Source organism: Sinocyclocheilus grahami, unplaced genomic scaffold (genome assembly GCF_001515645.1).
Source record: "Sinocyclocheilus grahami isolate Dianchi unplaced genomic scaffold, SAMN03320097.WGS_v1.1 scaffold4.1, whole genome shotgun sequence".
NCBI lineage: Eukaryota > Metazoa > Chordata > Actinopteri > Cypriniformes > Cyprinidae > Sinocyclocheilus > Sinocyclocheilus grahami.
Window position 1 is genome coordinate 2265659 of NW_015505183.1, and position 22541 is coordinate 2288199.

The following is a 22541-nucleotide window of genomic DNA, read 5'->3' on the forward strand; positions in this document are numbered from 1 at the left end:
TATATATATATATATATATATATATATATATATATCAGGTAATACATAAATATCGTTACAAAAATACACATAAAAGGTCATCCTTATAATCCCAGAATAAGTTTGCCTGTTACAAACATACTTTTCCGTCAAGGTCACCGCTATCTTTGATGACAGGGTAGAAGCGTGGGGTTTTGGTGGGGTCCTGTCTTCCAGGAGTGCGTGGTGTACGTGGGGTCCGAGGCACACTGGAGGATTCTGGGACATCCGTGGGGAGAGAATGAGCCATGCTAGAATCATCTACAGAAAAAGAACACAAAAAAATACATACATTTAAATAAATGAATAATTTTATTTATAATCAACTGTTTGCTTGTTTACTAATAAAATAAAGATAGAGAGCGAGAGAGAGAGAGAGAGAGAGAGAGATAGATAGATAGATATCACCTGTCTGACATGGTGGAGGGGGGGGGACCTCCGCGTGGTGTACGTGGGGTCCGAGGCACACTGGAGGATTCTGGGACATCCGTGGGGAGAGAATGAGCCATGCTAGAATCATCTACAGAAAAAGAACACAAAAAAATACATACATTTAAATAAATGAATAATTTTATTTATAATCAACTGTTTGCTTGTTTACTAATAAAATAAAGATAGAGAGCGAGAGAGAGAGAGAGAGAGAGAGAGAGATAGATAGATAGATATCACCTGTCTGACATGGTGGAGGGGGTGGGACCTCCTGGTTGGGGTCAATGGGAAGTTTAGGGGTCAGAGTATCAAACTCGTCTTGGCTGATCATGTTGAGCTTTTTGAAGTTCTCCACATCCTAAAAATGTGGAACATTGACACATTATAGAGAGTACAAACAAACAGCTACAAGAGGGCTAAAAGCATAAAAACTCAGAGTAGAGCATCACACTCCATATTTAAAAATAAAGAGGAGAAGAGGAAGACAAAGTGCCCTGATGGGCTTCCAGTTTCTGCCTGTATGAACAATGAAGTCATAAGCGCTCTGTATTTGACTGCAGGCAGTGCACTTGATCAGGTTTACCAGCCGTTATTACTTGCAGCGGTTCAGAAATGACATCCTTATAGTCCATCATAAAGACTCAAATCCTATACAATGGGCTATAAGAGACATAAAATATAGTCAATCAGACATAACACAGTCAATAAGAAGTTTACCAAGAACAATGTGTCAAACTGACATATATACACACTGCACAGAACTTATTAATGCAAAAAAGCCACACGCCACTACTGTCAAAATGAGAAATAATTTCATTTTAGATAGTTAGGCTACATCATGTAGCGTCTGGACCACTCAAACACACAATATATATTTTGTTAGCTAGATTTAACAAATACTCTGTAACACCCCAGGAAGCTGAACAGGCCTCTGGTTCCATAGCAATGCTGACACCCGATACATTTACGACCTCCTGGAATTTAGGTGAAGAAAATCGCTTCCTTGCCCATTTTCTTTGCTAATTAGTTAATAGGAAAATCTTTCTTTGAATGAACGCACATGATCCTTCAGGTCATTGGGTATATTATTGTCATTGTGTATTTTGTCTTTGATATTTTTAGAATCACAGGAAGAAATTACTTTTTAAAATATATATATTGAAATAGAAAACAGCTGTTTTAAATTGTAATATTTCACAATATTAATACTGTTACAATATTTTTGATCAAATGAATGCAGCTTTGATGAGCATAAGAGACTTGTTTCAAAAACAGAACTTTTTTACAGCATATTTAAGGGAATGACGGGGGAAACAGGATGACGAGATGAATTTGAACTCAGTGTTGTTCATATGATGGCAACTGCACAGCGCCATTATAAGAAATATAACTTTTCAACATGTAAATGATGTTTATCAATAAGGTAAAGGGAAATTTCAGCCTAAAATGAATATTTTGTCATCATATCAAACCTGAATGACTTTAATAGAACTCAAAAGATACTTAGCAGAATGTCCAAGCTGTTCTTTTCCATACAATGAAAGTGGATGCTGACCAGTGACAGCACAGCAGTGGTCACTATTCACTTTTACTATATGGAAGTGAGGAGCTTGAACATTCTACTGAACTCTTTTTTGCAACAGATAAATGATGAATTATTTTTGTGATGTAATATATAATTTAAAAAGCACAACCATTCTCACCTTGGCATTGGCACACTCTTGCTGCCCTTCTTCCTTTGTCCAAAGATCCTGTTCATAGTAGAACAAACCATCGTTAATGGCTTTGGCAATGTCAGATGAAATTTTGGAACGTGACACATGGTTCCCCGTCCGATCACCCCCAGGGTGTTTCCGCAGGTGAGGGGGGGTCTGAGTAACAATCAGGATCTTGTTTACATCTCGGTCGTCAAGTTCATCATCAGAATCGTCATCTGACCAATCAGTGAAGGTGTTCTTGTGAGGCGCTGCGAGGCGTTCCATTTCTTCATCAAACAGGAAGTCCAGCTCCTCCTGGTCTGCCTCAGCCTGCTGCTTTGAGCTAGACTGAAACAATTCTTTGTGCTCCTGAAGCAAACATGAAACATATCTTATTTATTCATAATAAATATGAAAAAAAATCATGCAAGCATAAAACACAGAAAGCAGGGGGGATACTCAACTGCAGATGGGGACAACTCAAGAAGGGGAGGTGGAGGAGAAGGAGGAGGAAGAGGAGGAGGAGGAGGGCTAGGAGTTACTGAGGTCTGCACACCCACAGGACAGGAGATGGAATTATGGAGAGAAGAAATGATGGACGAAGGAATATGGAGGAGGAAAAGGAAATATGTTGTGATCAAAATGCTCAAGCAGACTTATGAGTTATAAAAGAACATGAAGAAATGAGAATTAGCCAAAAAATTAAAAACAATATATATATTTTTTTATATTCTCCAAATTGACTTTAGAAACAGTGTATTGTGCATCCCTATTATTTTGTTTCATGTGCTGCTTATCAGTTATTGGCTGATATTTTCATTTATCGATTTTGTACACTATCATTTGAAGGCGCAATATTTTTTAAAAGAGATTTATACTTTTTTTCAGCAAGGGTGTATTAAACTGATCAAACAATAATGTACAAAAAGATATCCATTTGAAATGCTGTTCTTTTGATCTTTCTATTCAAAGAATACTGAAAAAAGCACAAATATTAAGCAGGATCACTGTTTTCAACATTAGTAAGAAATGTTTCTTGAGCACCAAATCAGCATATAAGAACGATTTCTTCAGGATCACAGGAATAAAATATTATTTTAAAATATTAAAATAGAAAACAATTATTTTAAATGTTAGTAATATTTCACATTACTACTGTATATACTGTATTTAATTACAGCATTGGTGAGACTTTCTCACCAATTTTTTTTCAAGTTTTGAAACTTTTCAAAAACATTTTAAAACATTGTGCCGACACCAAATTTTTGAACGGTAGAGTACATTTAATTGATCATGCTAATTTTTCCATAGTTTTTCATTTAGATTACCTCTGTGGTCATCTAACACTTAAAAAAAGGCAATTTAATAAAACTGTGAAATGTAATCTTTACCAAATCTAAAACTGTATTTCCAGTTTCAATACTGTACATTATAATCTTGTGATGGCTAAATTCACTTGTAGAATTTAAAATGACAGATTTTATTTTGTTGTGCTTCATTTCAAATTTTTTTTTTAGACAAAATAGTATTTAATTTTAAATGCTGTTACATAAAAACAATTGTTGGCATAATAATCAGAATTTAGTGCACCCCTACAAAACACTAGGGATGCAACGTTACCATTTTTCAGAACCGATCCGATCCCAAAAATTCTGAGTATCAGCCAATTCCGATCACTTTTTTTTTTATATCAATCAATGTAGAATTTCTATACTTCTATGTGTTGACCTGATCATCACTCTTGTGTGCGTGTTAAACACAATCTGCTAAATATAGACAACTTCATTTTAATGAAAAATAACAAATGAAAAAAGTATATAATCATAATCTATGACAAAAAATACTATTATAAACAAGGTAAGTGGATAATTCAGCAGCAAAAGTTATTCTAGAAAAATCATGGGTGCACAATAATTTTATAAAAACATTAAACTGAACTAAACTAAACATTTAGTGAAACAACATTATTTAGTGGGGAACAAATAAAAGTGAATAAGTGTAGGACTAAATCTGGTAAAATGTTACACATTACTCTTTGTATTGTTGTAAAATACATTCATGAAAAACAAGTAGCATAAATATATACAGTATATAAAATATATACTATAAAATTAAAAGACATTTCTTTTAAATGCATAGCACAGTAATGAAGGCAGCGATATATAATAGATAGAACAGAACAAAAAAGACTATTAATAATCTTTCATTGTGCAAAAGTATAATACGAAAGGGTATGGCTCCAATACAGAGCGGCACAAAGCGCTTAATGTGGATTCAGCAGAAGCAGAATGATGCGCTTGAAGCAACATGGAGTCACAGCGCGTAGCTCCTCATAAAAAAGGGAAGAGATATTGCTGCGTAGTGTATTATATCTGTGCGATATTTTATTGAGCCTTTTCTTTTAGCAGTTTTAAATCTCAATTATTGTGCACTCTTGAAGAGAGTTTCATCGTTTTGACTGTAGTAACCGAACGTGACATGCAGTTTGAATGCTGAATGGAGGATGACATGCATAGCACAGTAATGAAGGCAGCGATATATAATAGATAGAACAGAACAAAAAAGACTATTAATAATCTTTCATTGTGCAAAAGTATAATACGAAAGGGTATGGCTCCAATACAGAGCGGCACAAAGCGCTTAATGTGGATTCAGCAGAAGCAGAATGATGCGCTTGAAGCAACATGGAGTCACAGCGCGTAGCTCCTCATAAAAAAGGGAAGAGATATTGCTGCGTAGTGTATTATATCTGTGCGATATTTTATTGAGCCTTTTCTTTTAGCAGTTTTAAATCTCAATTATTGTGCACTCTTGAAGAGAGTTTCATCGTTTTGACTGTAGTAACCGAACGTGACATGCAGTTTGAATGCTGAATGGAGGATGACAGACAGCTGCAGCAGGGAGAAGAGTTTACGTGAACTTGACTTAAATATTCATCTATACTACACATTAAACTATGAAACGGTGCTTTATAATGTTTTTGTGCTTTCGTGGGGCTTAACAATAACACAGAATAGTACATGCACTATATAAGATTTGGATCAGTCTCGTCTGACCGATACCCGATCCGACAGAAAATGGCAGTATCAGAGCCGATACCGATACGGAGTATCGGATCGATGCATCCCTACAAAACACTGTGACCTATATCACGTCATATATCACAAGACTAGGATCAGATCCGGCAGTACCTTATTTTTTCCAGGAGAGTTTCTATGCCGTTTTTCCACCTGTATCCACAGCTGGGCATCTGGATCAGAGAGACTGCTGGACCGCTCTTTAGGCCTATTCCCAGCTTCACTAGATCTGCTTTTTGAGTCTGAAGGAAAGGATTCTTTGGACTGAGGTTTGGCTGCATCCGTGTCATCACTAGTTTGGCCATTTACCAGACCGGGTTCATCTATGTGCTGACTGACTGGGGAGGACGACACTTTGGCACATGTAGAGAAAATAAGTGTGTGATGAGGGCTGCTATTTTCAGAATCAAGCAAAATAACAGTGTAAAATCAAAATCAAAAATACAATAAAAAAAGCTAAACAGTGGAACACATCAGAACCTTTGCTGAGGGAGGTGAACGTCTGTCCTGGAACAAACTCAGGGCAGTGAATGAGCTGGGAAAAATCTGTGCGCGGGGAGTCAAGGGAGGGACCCGGGATAGGCCAATGTTCGGGCTCCTCTTTCCTACGGATCTGCTCATAAATAAGTGTGTGATGAGGGCTGCTATTTTCAGAATCAAGCAAAATAACAGTGTAATTGCATAACAACACTGCAAAACAATCAAAAATACAATAAAAAAAGCTAAACAGTGGAACACATCAGAACCTTTGCTGAGGGAGGTGAACGTCTGTCCTGGAACAAACTCAGGGCAGTGAATGAGCTGGGAAAAATCTGTGCGCGGGGAGTCAAGGGAGGGACCCGGGATAGGCCAATGTTCGGGCTCCTCTTTCCTACGGATCTGCTCATCAACAAGCTCCACAACTTCACTGTTCTTCACCGCCTGCTCATACACACAAAAACCAGATATAACACAGCCTAAAGATAATAATCTCTGAAAGAGCAGAGGTGAAGGGTCAATAGTCACCTCCTTAATGAGGTTGATATCGGTGGTGAGGGCCTGGACTCTGTGGAAACTGGCGATCAGAGAGATGGGCAAAAAGCCTTTTGAATCCATCTTCCTCCGCAGGAAGAAGTCACGCTCCAGGTTTGGGAGACTAAAGTAGTATTCACTAAAAACAAACAATAAAGTCATCTTTAAACTCCAAAATAATAATTAAAACAGCACAGTTTCACATTTGCTGCCTCAAATTACTGTGCATTTAAATAATAACTACAAAAATAACTACTAAGTCACATATGCGCAATTAAGATATAATTACATACAACTTAGATATAATTACGTACACATCACATATTTAAAGCTGTGTACTTAACACATGTAAATACAAATAAATGCAAATAAAAACAGACTAAAATGCATCTGAAGGGCATACAAATTCATATTTAATTTGGCTCATTTAATAGTTTTATTTTTTGCATGCGCATCTGGTATAATAGCAATAAATATTTGTATACAATTCACCTTTAATGGGCATAAAAGTATAAAAAGAAAACAGATATTTTAAAAAGCCAATAAAGTGGGGACCAAAGGTCTGAGACCACTAGAGCAAATTGTGCATTTTTCTAAGACATATATTTTTATTATAAATTATATTACAAATAAATCAAGTGGAATACTAATTGGAAAATTAATATTGCAGAGTATCTTAGTATTTCAGATATTTAGTATCTCTTTTAATGACAGTAGCAAGTAAGCTACATGAACAGAATATTTTTAATTAATGTAATTTTTCAAAATCCTAAAAGTCTAGATTGAAAGAACAATCTCAGACTTTTAGAACACACTTTATCTGTAAGGCAAAGTCTTACAAAGTATTAAACATTTATTTATTATTTAATGTCATATCAGCTATTTTCATGGCAAACTTGTAGCATAAATTAATTATAACAAGAAGTTATAATTCATAATTTTTTATAAAACTTCAATACAGGTAATAATTTAACAATGTTTTTACAACAATATAAAAGAATACAGCAATAATATAAGCCTTTCAGTCTGATATTAGACTATTGGAGAAATCTTTTTTAATATGTCCATTAATAAAATTTATTGCGAAGCATTCAGAGTAGTGCAAAACACATGTAATCTTATCTAAGAGCAGCTGGGTATCACAGTCATGTTCTATAACTGCTGCAGGTGGTTGCACAAACTAACTGTTATATAAGCAGGGTTGCGAGGGTTACTTTTAAAATGTATTCTGTTACAGTTACAAATTACTTCATTAAAAAAAGCATTCAGTAACGAAATCCAAGTACCACTTTTTTACACCACTAGGGCCGGGCTTCGGGTAAATTTTCACGTCATAGTTCAGACGCGGGCCAGGCCTCTGGCCTGTTTTAGGCTTCTCCTTATTTTTATATTTTAGATATCCATCAATTAGTGATGAAATTTTTTTTGCTGCGCTGGTGGAAACAACACAAGACCGTGCTACCACAACTGTCAAGAGTGGCTCGACAGTGTTTGTCCAGCTGCAGCAGCATGTGTGCAGTCAGCGCAGCTGAAGAGACCTGCGTTCAAATGCACGCATAAAGCTTGCCACAAAGCCCCAGCAAAAGTAATTACCATGAATGTGTCAGGGGGAAATAGTAAGGAGATATTTGAATTATTTACTAATAAACGAGTGTTTTCTGAGTCGGTGTCGCAAGGATGAAGTTGTCAATCCTGACTTGCCATCTCCTCATTAGACGTGCCTTTAGAGAGAAGTGCATCTCTATGAATTATGATTATGATCATAATGAAAGAGTTTTTGTTTTTGATTTGTTTTATTTCGTTAAGTAGTAATTTAAAGCTTTCTATATATATATATATATATATATATATTTATCATGTCTGTGAGGCATCTATTCTCTGAGTTTCGGTTCATTTTTGTGAAGCGCTCCTGTAGAAGAAGAAGAGACGGCAGAAAGCACATCATGTTTGTTTTCTTTATTTTATAAAAGCACAACGTTTTGTTGATATTGTGAGTGCACACAAATAAAAGTAGATTCTTTACAGTTCCGAATGATGTATTACTCTTACCTTTATGAGCAAATATGACTGCGTATCCACTGAAAAAATGCAAGTGATTGCGCTGGCGCCTCCATGTCCTACAAAGCGCGCTTTAGTTGCACTCCGCACAAACTATTGGATACAGCACACATTTATCTAGGTTTAACGTTTAAACATTGTTATATGCTTGAACTGTTTTATATCTATAGATTTTATTTTAGGTGTTAGTGATGATTTGAGAAGGCTAAATTGATCCAACATAGGCTATGAGCAGCTTACTGTCTGCCGCTGGCCGCTTGGTCGTTACTTTAAAAAACAAAAACTTGTAACGAACAAAAAAATGCTCCAAACGTTTTTCTAAATTAACTTAATAAAAAAAAGGAAACAAAATATAATAACTTTGCCATTACATACAAAAAGGAACAATTTTAATAGCTGAAACTAGTAGTATAAGCTGTTTTGGGAGAAGGGGGAAAAAAAGACGGACTCGGGCCGGTAATTCTGATAAACTGTCGGACACGGGCCGGGCTAGGGCCTATATTTGAATCCCGTGCAGGGCTCTACCAGGAACTATGATGAAGCAGCGCTAAATAGCATTATGTCAAAATACTAATTTTATTTAATTTTAAATTAAACAAATGTAATGCTGATAGTATTCCCAATGCTCCAAACGTTTTTCTAAATTAACTTAATAAAAAAAAGGAAACAAAATTTAATAACTTTGCCATTACATACAAAACGGAACAATTTTAATAGCTGAAACTAGTAGTATAAGCTGTTTTGGGAGAAGGGGGAAAAAAAGACGGACTTGGGCCGGTAATTCTGATAAACTGTCGGACACGGGCCGGGCTAGGGCCTATATTTGAATCCCGTGCAGGGCTCTACCAGGAATTATGATGAAGCAGCGCTAAATATACAGCATTATGTCAAAATACTAATTTTATTTAATTTTAAATTAAACAAATGTAATGCTGATAGTATTCCCACTTTTTACAAAATGTAACTGTAATCTGAATACTTTGTTTTTTGATGTAACCATAACAGATTACAGTTACTAGATTTTTGTATCCTGATTACGTAACGCCGTTACATGTATTCCGTTACTCCCCAACCATGTATATAAACGCAAAGATAGAAATCTCACAACCCTTTAGTTATTCATTCCTCCCTCTCTTTTTCCACCAACATATGCATTCACAGATCAGCACCGCTTCTCTTTCCATCTTTGTCCTCTGGGTATTGTGTATTGTGTAAGGTGAAGGAACACAGCACAGAGCCTCTGGCAGGATTGCAGTGAGACCAGGTGCAGTGAGACCAAAACTGCAGACCAGACCTCCACTATCCCTGCTGAATTTCATATTTAGATATTGTATGGTAATTTTTAAGGGCCTTTGTGGACAAGTGGTTAGCAGAAAAATGAATTACATTTCTCCTAACACATGCAAGTTCCTACAAAGTAGTAGTACCCTGATGAAGCACCTGAAGATTGAACCCGAGAGACTTCACCAATGATATACATCAACCAATCAAAAGCTTCCTTAATGTGTAACATACATGAACATTTGTTAAAACTCCTGTAAGAAGCAGAAGTGCTCTGGGAGGAACACTGAGGCCTCCACCCAGAACACACCTCACATTCCAGCAGCTTTAGTAAGCTGAGGTCGGGACGCCTCATGTGCCATACTGCAAATGATTTTGGGAGTTTCAGCGGAGATGTTGTGCAAGTTTCACTCACTGGTATGTTTAGGTGTGAGGAGACACTGGCCTCTGAGAACATCCAAGACAAGGAATTTAGAAACATGCCAAATGGAGACACGCATATCCTCTTTAAAAATAAACAAAAGATATTGAAAATAGATACAGATAGATACAGATAGATACAAATAGATACAGAATTGGGTGGATAAAAAAGACACTCTAAGTAGAGTTTCAATGCTGAGCAGGGGCGTAAATTTCATCTTAAAAGTTGGGGGGGGGGGACAATAAACAATTTCTTAAGAGCAATTTTTGAAGGGGACACAAATAATACAGCTAAAATTGTACTTGTAAGGACATGTATACACAGAGGAAAGTCTTACTACTACCAGTGTAGCAGACAGCGCTCGTGTCCATTGTAGACATTACTATCCTTCACAGTGTTGCCAAGTCCGCGGTTTTCCTGTGGAACTGGGCTACTTTACCACTGTTGCCGCAGGTTGTTTTTCATGTCCGCGGGTCGAAGCGACCTCAATAACGAGATATTTAGCCCCTGGAATATGATTTTTACAGGGAGACCCCTCGAAACGCGGTAAGTTTGGGCTAGTTTTGAGTAGCAATTGGGCAGGTTTTGTTTGCAACCTGGCAACCCTGTGACGTCAAGCAGGTAACGTTATTATTGCTAACATAGCGGATTCGTCAGAAAATACATTGGCATCATCTGTATTAAAGAGAAAATAATCACTTCATCCGATGTTTAAGTGAATAAAATAGCCTTGAAAGCCTTACTTACTAGTGGTTGACCGATATATCGCCAAGGCAGATAAGTTTTTCCTTTTTTCCTTTTTAACGTAATGAGACTTTGCCCTCAGCCAAAACTATTTACTCTGGAACAAATAATAGATTAATGTAAATAAAGACTACCCGTTATAAACCATGGTATTTTCAGCCCCACCAAAATCTGCGTAGGAAGCATCTTTCTAACTGATCTGTGAACAGTTTTTCATCAGTAAGCACCGATCCTAACTGTTTTTGCAAGACAGGTTTCAGATCAGTGTTAAACAGCCTGTGCGTGTGTGTGTGTGTGTGTGTGTGTGTGTGTGTGTGTGTGTGTGAGAGAGAGAGAGAGAGAGAGCGCTCCCAGTGGACTCTCAGCTCGTTATGATCAGTGTTGAGTGAAGTAAGCTTGGCTGAACTCTGTGAATAAGACTACATGGGCAAGAACACACACACTTTGACTATGCACACTGATACACATTTCCACATGAAATGTAAAAAGTCATTATTTCTGACTAACTAGGAAACACCCACACACACAACGCACCCAGTGTCCTCTGTCCTAATCTCTCTGACCCAGATCATCTGACCCCTTCCCCATCATCCATAAGGCAGACCAGCTAAATTAAGGACACACACAGACAGGCAGTGCCAGGCAGCCCAATGCTGCAGCTGCTCCCCCTGCTGGCGGCAATGCGTGAAACACTGAGCATATTATACAACCAAGGACACCTTGAAAGTACAAATCCTCATTAAGTCTTAAATTTGTTGTGATATGACCAATAAAAAGAAATCATGTGTTAAACTGAAAGCTGGAGAGGTGGAAAAGCAAACCATGTGCTGTTTTTGTATAAATTCAAAGAAAAGAGAGACACTAAACTTACATTTGGCGTTTGATGTATTCTTTAAGTAAACTCTCCTCAATCGTATACATCTGCATCCGATTGCCGTCGTCGTAGTAATAGACCATGTTAGTGCCGAACTCGGCTGGAACTGTGGACCCATCCAGGTAAGAGTCCCGGTAACTGTGGGAGTAGTCATAGCGACCTAAAATAAACGAGAGATGATATAATAAGTTAAAACATGATGTATATTTCTATACATACACTTGACACTGAATAAGTGAAAATTAAACCCTAAAACGAAGTTGTATGACAATCTATTTTAACGCTTTACACTGAAGACTGATTTTAAAGTTTAAAATGACACTGATTCTAATCGCTTTTAGTTGTTTTTACCTGGATAAGCTTAATATCAAGCCCTGGGTAACCTTTATGTTGCCTTAACACATAAAAAAATTTTTTTTGGAAAGTTCTTCAAGGAAAGGAAATTGAGTGAATTTTATTTACTAGAATGCCATAAAGACACAAACACACACACACACTTCAATTAATTCATTGTAAACATAGTCTGACTGTGAGAATGAATGTTTAGGTTGTTTAGGGATGTTTATTGGTTACCTCGGCCACGACCTCTGCCTCGGCCGCGACCTTTGCCCCTGCCCCTGAGGCCTCCGCGGACATTGCTGCCCTCGCTGCGAACGCTCGCTGTGTCATCAAATAAATCTCTATCTCTTCGCCAGCCTGAGGAACACACAAAAGAAAAGGACAAAATAAGTACTCAAGTGTAAAATATTTACAGTCATCTTGAATTAAATAATTAGCAAATAAGGAACCATTTAATTAAGTAATCAGTATTGTGTAACACTCCAAGGATATTGAGTGTCTGAGTGTGTGTGACTATGCGCACATGTGTGTATGTGTTAAGACATGCGTGTGTGATTTAAAGGATTTACATATCTGAAACCCGCCCAGGCATCATGAGAATTTCTAAGCTCTCAATTCTTTCAGTGTATTGTAGCTGGAGGCTGCTGCTGGTACATGTGTGATCATGTTCAACTGTACACATTTTTTTGTATAAGTGTTATGAATGTGTGTTGCGTAATTTTTTTCCCCACTTCCACTTTCCAAACCTTTTTTTCATCTAAAGAAATGAGTAGTACTTTTGACAAGTTTGTTTAACCATTTGATACATTACATTCACCAAAGTGGACAGATGTTTAAAAGCCATTTTTATATAAAACCATGATCCGCACTCAACAAAAATAGTGGTTTTATAAACTAAGTAATTTAATAGATTAACACACCAAAATAAAATATTACGTGACAAAAGAGCGCGGTGCAAACGGCTTTGTAAAAGCCATTTTTAACCATTCAGGGTTTTAAGTTACATGGGTAATTACCTTTGACCCTTACCCTTACCTTTGACCCTTAAACTCTACATGACTGTTCACTTTACATGCCATTGGGTAGTTGTTGTTTTTTTAATCAAAATACATTATTTTGCAAACAAATTTGAGCGATAATTGTCTTTTTTTAACAATTAATCCATCTACAGGCTAAAAGGATCACTTCAGTGAGTGTGTAATGATCACTGATATGAGACTAAGAACCTAATTATATCTGAGTTCCAGCAATGCTGTTTTATTCCACATAGGGGTGGTTTCCCATCATGATGATGAATGCTGGGTAACTCCTTATTATTGGATGTGTTCTGTTGCAGAATAAATTATTCATGAGTATTAATGCACCTGCAAATAGGACATTTTTACAATGGCTTCAGTAACCAATAACTTTTGCATGATGCTGCATTCATGCCAACAGGAATTAGTATAAAGCCCAACGGCCACACTTTCACGAACTGTGAATGGAGTTGTATACACAGTATATAGCATACAGTACTGAAAACAGTGTATTATTTGATCAGACTGCCAAAATTTAAAGGCATTTTTACACAAAATTGGATCAAAAAGGCAAAGTAACTGTGCTTATTTCCAACAAGAAAGCTGTTCAAGCAGCTCTGAACATGCAATGTAAAAAATGAAGAGGTTATTATGTCCACAATGTAGCATACTACTCTCTTAAATTGGAGGCAGCATATAGTATATACCGCACAGAACACAGTAACCAGTAAGCTAGTATTCCATTCTTTACACAGTCATGAACATCAAATATGGATATACATTGTGACTGTGAATGCCGGTTTATGTGTGTTAAAGGTTTAGTTCACCCAAACATGTAAATTAGACTGTGTTTTACTCACCCCAGAGGCATCCTAGGTGTATAGGACTTTCTTCTTTCAGACGAATCCAGTCGGAGTTATATTAAAAATTATCCTGGCTATTCCAAGCTCTGTCATTGCAGTCAGCGGGTGTTGCAGTGCTTCAGTTCAAAAGAAGTTAAATAAAAAGCGCCCATCCATAAAAAAAAAAAAGTGTCTCACATGGCTCCGGTGGGTGAACAAAGGCCTCTTGTTGCGAATCTATGCATTTTTGTAAGAAAAATATCCATATTCAAAACTTAATAATCACTTTAATCTAGCTTGCGCCAACAGTTGTACGTGGAAGCAGCATGAGGTCAGTGCTGCGCATGTGCCGGTGAGTCTCGTGAAAACTAATGTTTGTTTACAGGAGGAAAGGAAGCAAATTTTCCTTACTTTAGCAAAGGAAAACCAGTCTCCTCTTGGCTTATATCGAGATCCTCCGACATTCTTCTTTACAAATCCTCGTTTTGTACTTCTAATTAGTGACCGTTGTTTTGTTTTGATCTCTCCCCTGCGCTTATGCGTTTGTCACTTCTGAGCAGCGCATGCGCAACGCTGACCTCATACGTCATCCGCCCGGAACTGCTTCCATTTACAACAGTGAGCACAAGCTAGATTAAAGTGATATTACATTTTTAATATGGTTATTTTTCTTACAAAAACGCATTGATTCGCTACAGGAGGACTTTGTTTAACCCCCGGAGCCATGTGAGACACTTTTTTTATGGATGGGCACTTTTTATTTGACTTCTTTTGGACTGAAGCACTGCAACACCCGCTCACTGCAATGATAGAGCTTGGAATAGCCAGGACCATTTTTAATATAACTCCGACTGGATTCGTCTGAAAGAAGAAAGTCATATGCACCTAAGATGCCTTGGGGGTGAGTAAAACACAGCCTAATTTTCATTTTTGGGTGAACTAACCCTTTAATGTTGTCAGTCTGTCTCACCTCCTCTCCTGTGGGTGGCACTGTTGTGCATTTCCACTCCATCCTCTGTCTCCTGCTCACTCGAAAGTCCTGTGATCGGATCCGATTGCGCCTCCCTGTTCTCCTTACTGTCACTCCCATCACTTCCGCTCTCCTTCTCTCTCTTCTCTCCCCCGCGATCCTTCTTCCTCTCCCACCGTCCAGACGTCCCTTTCCTCACCTGCACGTTTATCACATTCTGCTGCTGCTGAGGGGCACAATCAAATCAATCTCTCAGTCAATTAAACCTGAACTTAGCAGAACGAAGCCAGCAGTCCAGTCAGTGAAAACCAACACAGATACATTTCGCCCACAAGTCTGCAGGCAATAATGTACAGTATTTGAAAAATAATGTGTTTTTTGAACATTAAAGCATGTCAACATATTCTGTTACACCAAATACACAAAATAATGATCTTTAAAAAAGCATCATATGACCCCTTTAAAGTGGAAATCAGTTTACTAAATAATGTAAACTTGACTGACTGCTTCACTTCCACTTTAAAGGGATATTTATGTTGTTTATTATTTATATTTATCATTTTTGTGCAATTACTTGCCTGTCAGTTGAGTTTGTGGCTAAACATTTTGCAGTGTTTACATGTTGTTTATTACTGCATAAAATGTATTAAAATAGATGTTTAATTTCATAAAGTACAAGTTGATTTCAAAATGCACCTACTTTTTTGCATTTTGTGTTTTTCAGTTGAATAAAATACTATTTTTCCCTATATATTTCATCACTGAGGATTTCTTTTAAAAAGTCTAAAAATCTCGTCTCGTTCTCGTGAACCCCGTCTCGTGTCTTGTCTCATCTCATGGGATAAGTGTCTCGTCACACCTCTAGTGTATAATTGTAACAGTTCATTATTGGAGCTGAGCTGAATGAGAGAGAGAGCCAGAGAGAGAGAGAGATGCAAAGCATGTGCAGAGCAGGGGGACGCGAGGAACAGGATTGAGAACCGCTGCTTTAGAACAATGATTTTGAAACTTGTGAATCCATTAGAATCATTAGAAGACAGAATCGCGATTCATATATGAATAGATTTTTACGTGCACCTCTACTTTTCTCTTCCTCTTATCTAAAGCAGCGCAGCATGGCCTCGTCCCCTTTGCTGCCTTTTCCCGAGGGTGGGGTTTATCTGGGTTTGTTGTGTCATGAACCCGGGAAGTAACTTGTTGTAGTCCCTATGAGCCGTTTTTGTAGGCATTAAACTGCCAGAATTTTAAAAGACGTTATCTCTGTTTGCATTGAACTTTCAGCTTCGTAACTTTGCAGATATTGTTTTTTGCAGCAACATTACACACTAACTAACGTTAAAAAAGTGAAATCGCAATGAACCACCCCTTTAAAAACATTTTTTTTCTTCCATGGAACACCAAAGAAGATGTTTAACTGAACGTCCAGGCTGCACTTTCCCATTCAATGAAAGTAAATCGGATCTATACAATCATGGTAAAAAATACTCCATATTATTTGTGCGCTATAATCCAAGTCTTTTCAAGAAACATGTTGTATGCGCACAAATACATGATTTGAACAGTGTTGGGGAAAGTTTTAAAAGTAATGCATTACAATATTGTGTTCCTCCATAAAAAAGTAACTATTTATTACAGTACTTTTTATGGAAATTAATGCTTTGCGTTAACTTTTGCATTACTTTTGGGCTTGCTTATTTGTTTTATAATTTATATAGGCCTACTTGCTTTATTGCTTTACAAATAACAAAAAACCCAAAAGTTATATATTTGTCAACTGTAAAAGCCATTTCACACCAAAAGTGAAATTAATAAGCCTCAGACTAAAGGAAGTGCCTCTGCACCTCGCTCCCAATTTCTCTCAACTTGGGGACAGTTAAGGTGTTAGTGAATAAATGGGAAAACAAAGTAATGCGTTATTTTACTAGTTACTTGTAAGTCCCAATCTTAGTAAATGTCCTTTTGCCTTTCACAGAAGAAGAAAAAAACAATCATGAGGCTCTGGAAAGTCAAGAGGGTGAAGAATGCCAGGATTTATTTCATTTTATAAATGTATAAATCTTTTTTTATTTTATGTTATATTTCTTGAACTATTCCTAAAACATTTTTGACTTGTAGACACCCACCTTCCAAGTTTATATCTGCATATCTAAAATAAATTAAATTCCATATTTTCTGATGTTTCAAGAAAAAAATCATATTCGTTATAGAAATTGCCATGATTTTTAAACTTCGCTCATATACAGCATCCAGGTCTTCCAAGACTAAAGTAACAAATTAAAATTAGAAATATTAATATGAGACCATTAGTAACAGTAGAAATCATACACAGCAGCTCTTCCGTTTCAAGCTGAACATACTAAGAAATTAGTAATTATTATAATGTCCCACATCAAAATCACATGGTAATAAAATGTGTCACTGTTTTCATTATGTAAATCAAATAATAAAGGCCTGAAAAAACTGAATTTTTTTTTATACAAAACAGCTAGATTTAAATTGAAATGCAGTGTCTTCCTCACCTCCTTATTGGCGATTTCTCCAGGGGTAGGCCAGTTTGTGATGTCACTGAAGTCACTCGACTGCAAAAGGGAACGAAGGAAAAGAAGAAACAAAAGTTACATCTGTATTGAAAGTTCCCATCCTTCATCATGATCTATTAATTACTACAACAGCCAATTCCTGTGTTAGGAAATAAGTGGGAAACGCAGAAAACTAACACCACCTTATTTGATTTGAACAAACAGAAAAATAAAAAAAGACAACATTATTTCCTAATGACTGTCAAACTGAAAAGCAATGCGCAGATGCATGCTCTCTCAATGTCCAGTTTGAATGATTTATGAAAAGGTAGCTGCTCCACTCCACTGACTTCTGTTCATCAAATACTCCTCATGTCGAGTTTCCATCTACACGACAACTTCGTCAGTATTCAACATAGGGCTGGGTTTTGACACAAATTTCACGATTCGATTCGATTCTCATTCACAAGCTTGCGATTCGATTAGATTACAATTAGATTCAATATCGATTATTTTGGATATATATCAGGTACAGTACATGCCAAATTTTCTCAAGGAAAAAAGATTTCAAATCTGTAAAATATACATGAGAGTCAGTTGGTACTACGTTACTATAATACTGAAGGTTAAAATGGACTGATTTGTTTAAATTTCACTTAATGAAGTTTTTAAAATAATAAAGTCACAATTACATAATAATATTTCTACTTCAATTCGTTTTTTTTTTATATAAATGGTGGCTGTCATAAAAACTTGATGAATTTATTCAAACATAAATTAAACATTGAAGAACAGTCAAATTTATAATGAATATGTTATATGGTGCATATATTTAGCAACATGCCCCTCTCTACAGTTTATTTTTCAGCTGACTAATGAGTTTATGGTCACCAAATATGTTTTTCTGAGGTAAATGTGACTAGTGGTCGACCGATATTGTTTTTCTGACAGCCGATGCCAATGCCGATATCTTGGAAAGCAGGGTGGCTGATGGCCGATATAATTTTATTTAATATTTAAGAAATTTGAAATTATTTGAAAATGGATTAAAAAAAATTAATGTGTAAAATAAACATGCTTATACTTTAAATGGCAAAGTATTTTTCACAAATAAACAAATATTTAATAAAACTATAATTAAAAAACATTGTAACCAACAGGGCACTCAGTATTCTGGGAAGTTTGTGTGCATTGGGAATCACATTTTTTCAAATAAAGCCAAGGTAACACTCATTTTACATACAGCACACAGTGAAAATGACATGAATATGACATTGGGCAAAGAATGAAGAGCAGCATAATTTGAAATCATGAGTTTAAAGTTTGTCGATCGCGCGTCTCAATGAAGCTGAACTCTCCTCCTGTCCGTATTCAATTCGCACGGGCCGACCTTCACACAGAGTACACACGATCGTGCAGGATACAAATGCACACTTCATAAGATCTCACAGCTGGATTCGACTAATGGCGCTTTTCCACTGCATGGTATGGCACGGTACGGCTCGGTACGGTTCACGTTTTGGGGGTTTTCCACTGGGTACAGTACCTGGTACCTGGTTCTTTTTTAGTACCACCTCGGTTGGGGTTCCAAGTGAACCGTACCATTACCAAAACGTGACGTGTAAACTCTGCTGATCACGGATTGGCCGAATCACGGATTGGAGAATCGTCACTACCTGCGTCACTGAACTTGCGACACAAACCGCTAGATTTAAATCAGCACAGCCAGCGAAGGATCAAACGCAACTGTTTTGAACGAGCGCACCTTTTTTAACAACCAAAAAGTTTTGTTGTCTGTTGCAGAAGAACAGACGTTCCTCTCATTGATAGCAGAGGAGCGGATACAGCGAGAGCTTGATGGGGCGACACGGAATGAAAATTTTTTTTAAGGAGTCGTGGTAGTAGAGGCGGCGCAACTATAACGACATGTGAATAATCCCGCCCACTCTAAAGCGGTACTGAACTGCAGTGGAAACGCAAACCGTGACGAGTCGAACCGTGCCGTGCCGTACTGAGCCGAGTCGTACCACGCAGTGGAAAAGCGGCATAAGTTTGCAAGGTTTTTGAAATTAGATGTTCATTAGTCATTCAAAGATTTGTTTAAATTATATAAATGCGTATTTGCTGAATGCTGACGGCAAATGAGAAAGTATTATAATGTTTCCCTTTCTATTACTAACAATATAAAAGCAATCGTTATAATACTTTTTTGTATACATTTTTATTCATTTGTTTAACAGTTCTATCTGATTATTAGACAGACTTCTGCCCGTGGACAGCACTGTTAATGACAACATCGAACAAGAGGGAGAATGTGAGCACTGTGTTCAGGAGCTGCCACTCTCAGTGCAGTCAAAATAAAAGTCCCGCCACAAACGCATCGACCAAACAGAAAAACTTATCGGCCAATGCCGATATTTGAAAAATGCCAAATATCGGCCGATATATCGGCATTGGCAATATATCGGTCGACCACTAAATGGGACGTTACGTGACATTGTTTACAAGCCATTATATTGACGTCTGCGCAGCTGAAACACTGATTGAGCGAATACGGATTGTAAAGTTGTAATCTTTCTTTTAACTTAACTTCGGATGTTTATTCATGTTTATTTTGTGCTGAAACTGGTATTAATATGGAGGAGATCACGTGCGCTATGCGCTACAGCGCGATCTATTACTCCACATTAAACAGCGCCAATACGGCATTTATTGTTTGAATACTGTACAATACAATGGACAGAATTTGCAATCTGAGACTTTGTTTCATATTAAAAGTACCAAAGCACAATGCTTATTGTGATATATTGGATGGGAAGTAGGCCTGTCGCAATAATCAATATATCGACTTATTGGGCAAAATATATGTACATGACCTCAATAATTTTTGGTGACGCAATATATCACCAATTATATTTACTTCAAAAATAATGTCACCATGTTTTGTACGTTCCACTTACGCCTGTGTCTTTTGCAGCTTCTCGTATATAACGTGGTGTAGTCATGAGGTGCTAGTTCAAATTAAAAAAATTCTTCTACAAAGTTTAATCTGCAGATATGGCCTTGTTTAGGGAGCTGTGCCTTTGTGTATACAGACATGTTTTTCAGCAATAGTGTGCAACTTTAATTTACAGAGAAAAAAGGTCTGGGAAAAATCTGTAGATGGAAAAATCTCCAAATCTCCATTTTGTGCATTTTTCTTTTTTTCTACTTGTTACTTTTAGTTAGAAAATGTTTATTTACTATTTATTCAAGTATTCAAGTTTATCTAAGATTTTGATACTTAATTGCCATGATCTAAATATTCTTCAAAATTAAAAGTTTGTTGTCATTTGAAAGTGTGTAGGCCTTCTTGCATTATTATGCTGTTACATTATGATGATATATTCAGTGGCATAAAATGGTCTTTAAAATGACAATATTATTGCTTAACGCAATTATTTCTGGGGCAATATATCGCACAACAAAAAGTTGTTATCGTGACAGGCCTAATGGGAAGTGCCCTTCAGTGTTCCGTCCATTAACTGAAAACAGGCTAGATTAATCGATTCTTGGGATTTAAGAACTGATATCGTTCCGAAAAAAATGAGAATCGATTAATATCGAGATATCGATATTTTTTACCCAGCCCTAATTTAACACACAAAACATTATTTGGACGCCATGGGGGAAGTGTGGCTGTTCCTTCCTCAGAGATCATTTCACCTTCTATTACCGGAGGAACGTCAATCATTCCTCAAGCCGCAAAGCAACCTAGAATTCCAAGCGGCGTATCGGATTCCACTATCGTCCAGAAATGGGTCCTGGGTGTCCCAGATGCTAAAGCTAGACCGTAGAAACTGAATTTGTAAGGCAGTGCCTTGGAGTTAAAATGGTGTAACCAACGTCGTGAACTAACAAGGCTGACCAAAACAAACCAAACATGTCACATTCCTTTAAAAAAAAATTTATGCGTGAGGAATGAGCATAGAATAACATGCTAGGGGTCACGAATGTACAAGGGAACCTGTCGAGTGTTGTATGTGTCAGTAAGTGGAGACAAACTAACATGCCTTGGAGTCAGTCATGGGGACAACTCTACTGCCCCCTTTAGGACTGAATTTGAGCCCTCTATGTGCTCTCTCTGGAATTGTAAAGTTGTAATCTTTCTTTTAACTTAACTTCGGATGTTTATTCATGTTTATTTTGTGCTGAAACTGGTATTAATATGGAGGAGATCACGTGCGCTATGCGCTACAGCGCGATCTATTACTCCACATTAAACAGCGCCAATACGGCATTTATTGTTTGAATACTGTACAATACAATGGACAGAATTTGCAATCTGAGACTTTGTTTCATATTAAAAGTACCAAAGCACAATGCTTATTGTGATATATTGGATGGGAAGTAGGCCTGTCGCAATAATCAATATATCGACTTATTGGGCAAAATATATGTACATGACCTCAATAATTTTTGGTGACGCAATATATCACCAATTATATTTACTTCAAAAATAATGTCACCATGTTTTGTACGTTCCACTTACGCCTGTGTCTTTTGCAGCTTCTCGTATATAACGTGGTGTAGTCATGAGGTGCTAGTTCAAATTAAAAAAATTCTTCTACAAAGTTTAATCTGCAGATATGGCCTTGTTTAGGGAGCTGTGCCTTTGTGTATACAGACATGTTTTTCAGCAATAGTGTGCAACTTTAATTTACAGAGAAAAAAGGTCTGGGAAAAATCTGTAGATGGAAAAATCTCCATACAAGTTCTTTGTGCATTTTTCTTTTTTTCTACTTGTTACTTTTAGTTAGAAAATGTTTATTTACTATTTATTCAAGTTTTTTAAGGTATCTAAGATTTTGATACTTAATTGCCATGATCTAAATATTCTTCAAAATTAAAAGTTTGTTGTCATTTGAAAGTGTGTAGGCCTTCTTGCATTATTATGCTGTTACATTATGATGATATATTCAGTGGCATAAAATGGTCTTTAAAATGACAATATTATTGCTTAACGCAATTATTTCTGGGGCAATATATCGCACAACAAAAAGTTGTTATCGTGACAGGCCTAATGGGAAGTGCCCTTCAGTGTTCCGTCCATTAACTGAAAACAGGCTAGATTAATCGATTCTTGGGATTTAAGAACTGATATCGTTCCGAAAAAAATGAGAATCGATTAATATCGAGATATCGATATTTTTTACCCAGCCCTAATTTAACACACAAAACATTATTTGGACGCCATGGGGGAAGT

General features: G+C 36.9%; 1 protein-coding gene across 1 annotated transcript in view; it reads right to left on the bottom strand.

The window, feature by feature from the left end:
• The window catches only part of LOC107582702 (la-related protein 1B-like), a 43387-nt gene that overhangs the window by 7766 nt on the left and 13080 nt on the right, over positions 1–22541 (bottom strand). The window contains exons 3-14 of the mRNA XM_016268643.1: positions 17297–17356; positions 14778–15003; positions 12184–12306; positions 11608–11770; positions 6227–6371; positions 5968–6142; positions 5336–5574; positions 2609–2692; positions 2151–2513; positions 688–805; positions 464–538; positions 122–204 (exon numbers count right to left, since the gene is read on the bottom strand). Coding sequence (XP_016124129.1) covers positions 122–204; positions 464–538; positions 688–805; positions 2151–2513; positions 2609–2692; positions 5336–5574; positions 5968–6142; positions 6227–6371; positions 11608–11770; positions 12184–12306; positions 14778–15003; positions 17297–17356 — 1854 coding nt within the window. The remainder of the gene's footprint in view (positions 1–121; positions 205–463; positions 539–687; positions 806–2150; positions 2514–2608; positions 2693–5335; positions 5575–5967; positions 6143–6226; positions 6372–11607; positions 11771–12183; positions 12307–14777; positions 15004–17296; positions 17357–22541) is intronic.